The sequence below is a fragment of the Glycine soja genome, chromosome 9, assembly GCF_004193775.1.
Source record: "Glycine soja cultivar W05 chromosome 9, ASM419377v2, whole genome shotgun sequence".
Taxonomy (NCBI): Eukaryota; Viridiplantae; Streptophyta; class Magnoliopsida; order Fabales; family Fabaceae; genus Glycine; species Glycine soja.
In genome coordinates, this window is record NC_041010.1 from 44,222,913 (window position 1) to 44,232,148 (window position 9,236).

At 31.8% G+C, this 9,236-nt stretch overlaps 1 protein-coding gene across 1 annotated transcript; it reads left to right on the plus strand.

The window, feature by feature from the left end:
* Window positions 1-664: 664 nt before the first annotated feature.
* On the plus strand, window positions 665-4,875 carry LOC114425550 (beta-glucuronosyltransferase GlcAT14A-like). The gene is made up of 4 exons (XM_028392495.1): window positions 665-1,352; window positions 1,466-1,541; window positions 2,049-2,164; window positions 4,158-4,875. Exons 1-4 carry the CDS (start codon window positions 749-751, stop codon window positions 4,670-4,672), a joined length of 1,311 nt encoding a protein of 436 aa, XP_028248296.1. The 5' UTR covers window positions 665-748; the 3' UTR covers window positions 4,673-4,875.
* Window positions 4,876-9,236: the final 4,361 nt, after the last annotated feature.

Genomic DNA, 9,236 nt, shown 5'->3' on the forward strand with positions numbered 1-9,236 from the left:
ATCAACCAACCAATTAATTGATCACCAACCAAATGGGAGTTGAAAGTTGAAACCACACCAAAATAGCAAAACTGCAAAAGATTCGTGGAGTGTGTACTTCATTGTTGTATTGTATTGTGATATTGTTTCTCAGTAAATGGGAAAAGTAAACCATCATAAAAATGGGTGAATGAATTTGTATCATCTTTATTGTTTGGATAATAGTGATGGGTTATTTTTGTAGTGTGTGGAAATTTGTAAAAGAATGAGATATATTATGTAGAAGAGATCTATGGATATTTTATTTATTTTTATTATAAGTTTTTATGGATAAAATTTTACACCATTTTTACTATGAGTTTTTATAAAAAAAAACTTATAAACACTTTATTTATCATAAGTTATTAAGAAAAATTACAAACATTTTTTTTTCTATAAATTGACGATTTTACTTCATATGTTAAATTATTACTTTTGATTTTTTAATGTAAAATAAATTAAAATTTGTTTATTGTAGAAAGGATCAGAGATCAGAGGAGGTATTAAAAAACTTAATTATATTAAAAAAAATATTGAGAAAATATACTTATTATATGAAGTTAAAAAATTTCCACTTCTACGTGAAAAGGATAGCATGTATGAGTAATTATTCAGTTGATAAATACACGTGGTTTTTTCCCCTTTAGTAGACATGTGCAAGTAAATATCCCTACCCCATCATCACTCTCTTTTCTTCTCCTCCTCCTCCCTCACCAAATTAACCAAAGCAATGAAGAAACTAAAACACTACTATTCACACCACCACCACAACTCCTCCGAACAACAACAAAGAAAGTGTATTTTCCCATTAATAACCATTATCTCTCTTTTCTCTCTCTTCTTCCTCCTCCTCTTTGCTCTCACACTAACCCCTCTCTCCGCCACACGCGTCTTCCCATTCTCTATCTCCACCGCCACTCCTCCTCCCCCTTCCCCCTTCGTCGAGTCCAAGCTTTTTCCTCTCCCGACCCCCCCCCCCTCCCCTCTCCCGCCGCGCCTCGCCTACCTCATCTCCGGCTCCTCCGGCGACGCCGCCGCCCTCCTCCGCACCCTCTCCGCCCTCTACCACCCCCGCAACCGCTACGTCCTCCACCTCGACCGCGACTCCTCCCCGGAAGACCGCCGCCTCCTCACACGCCACGTGGACCGCCACCTCACCTTCCAGAAGTTCCGCAACGTCAGGGTCGTCACCAAGGCCAACCTCGTCACCTACCGTGGCCCCACCATGGTCGCCAACACTCTCCACGCCGCCGCTATTGCTCTGACGGAGAGTGATGACTGGGATTGGTTCATTAATCTCAGCGCCTCCGATTACCCCCTCGTTACCCAAGACGGTTCGTCACTACTCATTACTATCTTTCTATTATATCCACTTTAGACTTTTTCTATTTTTGGTAAGCTAGTTTTTTTTTTTAATTAACGGAACGGTTTAATTTTGATTGGGTAGATCTGCTGCACGCGTTCTCGCATTTGCCACGCGATCTTAACTTCATTGATCATACCAGTGACATTGGCTGGAAAGAGTAAGTCAACTGAATTAACTAATCTCCTTTTTTTTTTCTTAAAAAAAATACTTAACTATTCTGAATGTACCATTTTGGTCTTTCAAGTTTTTGTTGCCTCAATGAGGTCCTTTGAGTTTTCTACCATTTTCAAGAGTAGTCTTTTTTTTTTCTGATTCCGAATCCGTGAGTTAGATACTAATCTCGCTTAGGGTGTGTAAATAGTCTACCAATAGTTTAAGTTTTATAGCCTAAACAACTCCGATTACAATGAGATTCATCAGTTATGATTTTATCTCAATTAGATAAAATGTAGACAAAGAGATCTGATTGTAAATGAGATTGTAAATGAGAGAAAACTTGAGTGACACCATGGGTACAATTGAAACTTAGGAGACAAAATTAGATCAATCCCATATCTAGGGACTATAAATGTGATTAAGCCTGTTTTTAATTCTAATTTGTTTTTTTATTATTATTGGTGACATGATTTGAGTGGGTTTTAATATTTTGATGCTGTGTGTGTAGTCATCAACGGGCGAGGCCTATAATTATTGATCCGGGGTTGTATATGACTAAGAAGCAAGACGTGTTCTGGATTACGCAGAGGAGAAGTAGGCCAACGGCTTTCAAACTTTTCACAGGTACTCATCGATTTCTTATTTATTTTAGTTCTCTTTGGATTGTGTATGGATTGCTATTTAAATTTGATGAGTTATAGGTTCTAGCTCACACGGGAAGCATTGTGATCAATTGAGTTATTGAAGAAGCTTAGGAAAATATTTGTGTTTGTTTTAGTATGTGTAGGGAAGAAAGTTTCAGTTGCTGTTTCTGCAATTGGATGCACTTCCTTTGTCTGATAAGAGATCATAGGATAATGCATGAATTGGTAGGAAAATTTACTTTATCTGGTCTATTGGGGCAAAACTTTTAAACGATGATTGAAAAGTGAGATCTGGTTTGAGTAGAATATGTTTTGATCTGGTTTTGGATCTTGGCAAATATTGATGTTAATATGATTGTCTGATATTGAAGTTGTTCCCGTGCTGTTCTTCCAAAACTACGTCGTTTTAAGAGTTATGTTAATATTTTCACAATTAAATATTGACACAAAGTCTCAAAACGGCATTGTTTTGAAGGGATAGCTTCAAAAGGGACAGCAGATAAGGCAATTTCATTTTGCTGACATCAAAATTTTCATCATAATTAATACCAAAAATAAAAAAAAAAAATCTTAACTAAGAAAATTGATTTTGGTTATGTTTGGTAAAGCTAACTGGAAGTTAAAAAGTTAGTTGGTAATTGAAAGTTGAAAAATTAGCTTATTAAATTAAAAATGTTCAGTAAAATTAGTTGTTGAAATAGAATTTAAAAGGTGTAAAATGACAAAATAATAGTACCGTTATTTATTTTAAAAAGATAACAAAGAAAATGAATAAATATATTGAAGATAAAAGTGAGAAAATATAAAAAGTTAGAAGCTAGAAGTTAACATTTTAAAAAACGCTATTTCAAGTAGGGTTTCAAAAAATGTTAGAAGCTACTAAAAAAACTTGTTTACCGAACAATCAAAATGAATTTTTCAAATAGTAAAAAAGATTAAAAATTAGCTGAAATCCCTTGCTAAAAATAGTCTATATTTTTTAAGTAACAGAAATGGAAAACCATTTATGTGCCTTCACCTAACAGTTTAAAACTTTTGGGACAGTTGATCTTTTGGTATGATATTAGAGCCTCTATGACCACGTGATCTGGAGTTCAATGTTGGTAGGTGGACCAGTGTATTGTCCATCCTTCAACCCCAAAGGGATATTGCAGTAGGAGAGGGGTTTTGTAGAAATATAAAATCATTCAAGTGCCTTCACCTAACAACTTTTGGTTTTAGAACACTTAGAGGATACATAAGATTTTACATCTTAGTTAATTTGGCAATACAATGCTTTCCAGGCAGTGGAATGGGGTATTTTCTTGCCCATTTGAAATTATACCACCTAATCTGGCCATATCAACTATTTTGGTAGAGATCATATCAGTTATATGAAGGAAAGAGGGAAACTAAGTGCGGGATTATTATCCTGCAGAGTTACCTATCTTTTGCACAGCTTAACTTTCTGAACCCAGATCAATATTTTTCTGTTTCACTTCAATGAGGACAACCCACTCAAGGTCCTAGTTTGGATCAGCTCCCAGAGTACCAGGTGCATCCAACTAATCAATTTTGATTGTAAGGTTTAGCAAATGATCCAATGTTGACTATAAGCTTTTGCAACTGATCCAATTTTGGTACTTTAACATTCTTTTTTAGGTATATATTCGATTTTTTCATGAGAACATAATCAAAACATCAAAATATTAGGAGTGTGTGATAAGAAAGTCAACTCAGAGGGCTGAGACCTCTAGGAAGAAGTAGAGAGTTTGTCCATAAAGGACCGAAAAACTAATAATACCAAACACCTAAATACAGAAAAACCAATATAACTCTAACACTGCCAATTAGTATACAAATTCTTTTGGTTGGAAATAATTGCAATGTTTAACTTGACAGTTGACACAATCCTCAGTTGAAATTATATTGTCAGGTTATGTGCCTGAGGACATATTCACATATGATTGCCTAACCTTTTCCTCTCATGTTAGGTTCGGCTTGGATGGTACTATCAAGATCTTTCATTGATTACTGTATATGGGGGTGGGACAACCTACCTCGGACTGTTCTCATGTACTACACAAATTTCATATCTTCCCCTGAAGGGTACTTCCACACTGTCGTTTGTAATGCTCAAGAGTTCAAGAACACAACCGTTAACAGTGATCTTCACTTCATTTCTTGGGACAATCCTCCCAGGCAACACCCCCACTACCTTTCTCTTGATGACATGAAAAGGATGGTTGACAGCAATGCCCCCTTTGCGAGGAAGTTCCACGGAGATGATCCGGTATTGGACAAAATCGACACAGAGCTATTATCTCGAGGTCCTGGGATGGTTGTTCCTGGTGGCTGGTGCATAGGAAGCAGGGAGAATGGGAGTGATCCTTGTTCTGTAGTTGGTAATACTACTGTCCTCAGGCCTGGCCCTGGTTCAGAGAGGCTAGAAACCCTGATCAATTCGTTGTTGTCTGATGAAAATTTTCGACCAAAACAGTGTGTATGACAAGAAGCTACTGCCACTTGCTTTAGTTTTCATCTCTAAATTTAGTTAATACGATCAGTGAGTTCATGTTCCTTTTCAGTTGAAAATGTAAATACTGAGAGTGAAAAGCACAAACATTATTTTTTATTAAATTGACATGAATTGAGGCAAATCCGGTGGCATGATATTGACAGCAGAGCTAAATCACATTCTGCAATTTTGTGACATGAATGAAACAACTGACTATGTAACCACTAAATAATGTTTGGTGCATGTTACCTTACTTTGGTGTGAGGTAGTGTAGATTTGTAGAAAGTGAGAGCTGAAATCGGACGTTAAAAGTAATGTGAGGTGTTATGTCTGTGTGCCCCATTTAATCGGTGCCATTTCTCATTTTCTCTCCTTTTTCTCTTGCTTCAAGCAATGAGCAACCAATATTATTGAAGGTTCTAGGTACTTGCAACTGAGAATGAGTAATAAGCTTATGTTGAGCTTTTACGGGTCACGTTTAATTGTGGAACAAGGTTGACGTTGATGGTATGTAGGGGTGTTCAAATACAAACTGATTCAAAATAAAAATTGAAAATCACTCAAAAAACATTAAAAATCACTCAAAAAAATTAAAAATCAAATCAAATCAATTTTTTTTTTTATGATTTTTTCCCCCCAAATTGATTGGTTTTGTTCGGTTTGTGATTTATGTTTCTGAAATCGATCCAAACCGAATCAAAATGTATCATTTGTACTAACATTTATATTACTTTAGTATTATGCATTTTATGTGTATATTACTTAAGTTTTATAATATTTTGTAGTGTTATGTATATAAAATTTACACAATATATATCATTTTCTTTTTCAAATAACTTTTTTTAAGATATGTTTGATTTAAAAAAGATTAAATTTTGCATATTTTTGTTGTAGAAGGTTTAACATATTAATATGTTTGATAAATTGTTATCAACAATTTTTTAATGTAATTTTATTTAAAATATGAAAAAAAACATATAAATTTTAATGAAATAATATTTTAGTAAAAATTACAAAAATCGAATCAAACCAAATTGTAAAATATTAGTTTGATTTGATTTGAATTTTATTTTAAATGAATATAATACTAAACCAAACCGAACTGCATATGTTTTTTAAGTTTGATTTGAATAATTTTTTGATGAAAAATCGAATCAAACAAAATTGTGAACACCTCTAATAGTATAAAAAGAGAAATTGTATTGGTATAAAAAAAATTTATTGAAAGTTATGCGCCAGAGGAGACAGAAAAAGTGAAAAATAATGTGAAATTAAATGGTTATCATTTTCCTTAATAAAATTTCTTCATTTTGGAAGAGATTTTTTTTTCCAACCCCCACCAAAATTCTTTCTCTTCTCTCGCTTGTTTTCCTTCCTAAACAATAGAACATGAGTAATTATAAATATATATTTGTTTTCTGTTCAATTTCATTTTTATCAAAATTTCTCATTCTTTCTTTCTTTTTTATTTTTATATATATAACTTATTACATCTACTTACCCAAACTTTTTTTAATAGAAAAACATGGTGGCAGCCAATTTTAGCAACCGTTTCTAATTGAAAAATAATCCATAGACACCTAAAGAATAATTGAGACTTAAAGAGAGAAATATAAATATAATAAATAATATGATGTAGAAAAAAAAGATAAATAATAAATATTAATGAGATATTTTATATACAAGAGTATCTATCTATCAATCTATATCATTTACTCTTTTGTACTCAAGCTTCGGTTGCATAAAAAATATGAAGGAAAATGATATTTGAATATTTCATTATTTTTATCATTCATCAATATTTTTAATTCTTTTTTATCTCTTTCATCATATTATATATATCATTTATTATATTTATATTTTTTTCTTACTTTCTCTAGGTGTTGAATTTGGAATTATTATCTCGCAATGTAAATTGCTTTTTCAGCTAGTGCCAAATTATCGAGAATTGGCTTTTCAAGGAGACAAGCTAACTCAGTATAGCTCATGCATTAATAAGGGCTGCTAGTTCTTTTGCTGGTCCCCATCTTTTTTCTCATGCACCTAAGTGTATTGCTGATATTTTGGTACATGAAATAATATTTGGTTGACTTAAAAAAAATATTAATTAATTAGCATATGGGTGTCCATATATTTTTCAATAACGATAGGGTAGTTTTGTTCGACTTGTACGGTTTTGAAGATCAGCCCATGTTAATTTATTTCAAGTATTTCTCAAATTCTGATGTTTTTTTTTATCCAGCATACCATCGTTTTTATTATTTCATTTTTAGAAAAAAATATTTCAGCAAAAAGTAATTGAAATAAATTGTTATAATTTTTAATACAATTTTTTTATGTTTCTGTTGTCTCAAGATTAAAATAGTGCACATCTTTTTAGTCCTTTTTTATTTTTTTTAAATGGAGTAAAAAGTCTATATCCTATTTTTATATAGTACGCAGAATCATATTAGAGAAAGGCAAGGCCATCCCATAGCAAAATATAACTTGGTGTAAAAGACTTTAGTTGGATTTAATTTGTACCTTTGATGAACATCCATAAGTATATAAATAAACCATCCAGCTGCTTCTAGACGTCTTAGCCTTGAATTTAGCTTCTTCAATCCTACATATGAAATTAATCTTATGTAAATAAAAAGTGTATTAGAAAGTGATTGTAGGGCATCGTGTCACACGAGGATGACATTGGTTACATGCAACACTGCATAATCTATATATAGCAATGTCATCCCTCCTGCGACAAGACATCCTCAACCTCTGCTGTATTTTCTTTCTTTCTTTCTTTGCCTTCTTTACAATCCTCATTGCCCAGAAATGAATATATATAGAGATGCCGACATACATATATAGTTCTCTTCCTTTCGTAAATCAAGTCATACTGATTATTGCTGAAACAGTTGCCAACTTGCCATTAATTTTCGTGGGGTACACGGAGAAATGATTCTGAGTTCTGACAGGTCAACTAGTTGAACTTGAATTTTAGTGTTTAATTTTAATTCATACGACTATGCAAAATTAACAAGCAATTAACGTACACACTGCTCTTACTGAATCGGTCAGTTTCTTGACGTTAAAAATGTGACAACAAAAGCTACATCACTTTAAGATACAGTTTCTTGATTTATTGTTACCTACTATATAAAAGAATTTTACTGTATTTGCATTTGAAATTAACATCAAGGTGTTTGTTCAACATAAGTAATTAAAGATAAACCTATTATAATCATAAGAGAATTCGAGTAATATTTAAGCCAAAGTTATTTTTGAGTGTGGGGCTAAATCGCAGTTCGTTTTCTCGTTACTGAGTCAATTGAAAAATTCAAAGACAAGATGCTAACCTTTTGGCGTTATATGAAGGCTAAGTCATCGATTAATGAGAAAAATCGTAGAAAAGTATGCGAATTGTAATTAGGTGAAACGACATTATTAGGTCAGCGAAATTACATATATATGACGTGCGTAGAAAAGCATGGAGACTGTCAACTCTGGAATTGGATCCCCTAGAGTTACAGATTAAATTAATGGTGATGACTATAATTTTAAATTACGGTTGTGCTTGGTCGCGGTTGATCCAAGTTGTGGAAAAATACTGTTGATGCGGTTGTGTTATTGTGAGTTAAACTATCTTGACATTATAATTGCAATTACAAGTGCAGAGTGCAATTTAAAATCATCATTATGACTTTTCAAAAGAAATTTTCATGCTTTAATTTAATATGTAAAACTAAACTTTTTTTTTGAAATTAAGGTATAAAAAAATTGTGCAGTTAAAGATATAACTGCAGTGGATCTCAATAATCCGTCTACTTTATGTTTGTGTTGTTGGCCATTAAAGACATATGTGCCAAAAAAATAAATAATAGAGAAGTCGTTCTAAACGTACAGACAATTTGTGAGTTGTAGAGGAAGAACTGAATAGAAATTAGGATGCGTTTGATTATGGTGAAGAAAAGTGAAAAGAGAGAAAAAAGAAAACAAAGAGACAAAAATAAGATAAAAATGAGATTATTTGATTGAAGAAAAATAAATTAAAATATAAAAATATTTAAATTAAAATTATTTGATAGGTAAGAAAAAAAGATAAAATAATAATAAATATATTATTATTATTATATACCACATTGTACTTAAATCGGAATCAATACACATCTAATTAATTATAATTTATGATAACACAAAGATATTTTATATTATTTAATAATAGATTGCCATTTTTTTATATATAGTTTTAGTCTATATATATGTTTGAGCAACATAAACTTGATTTTAAGTGATTTTAATTTTGCAAAATTAATTTTGGTTATAATTAATTGTAATTTTAATTTTTTTTACTTAAAATGTTGGCATTAAAATGAAATATGATTAATTAGGAGTTAAATATTTTTTAGTTATTTTAAATAGTGTAAGTTTGGCTTTTATTTTTATTTTTAAAAATAGAAAATTTGGGAAGCCCAGGGTGGAGCAATTATTTTTCCTATTAACTAAAATTGTTTATCTAGTATAAAATATGATTTCCAATTTTACTAACTCCAGTGTAATTGTTGACATAGATAAG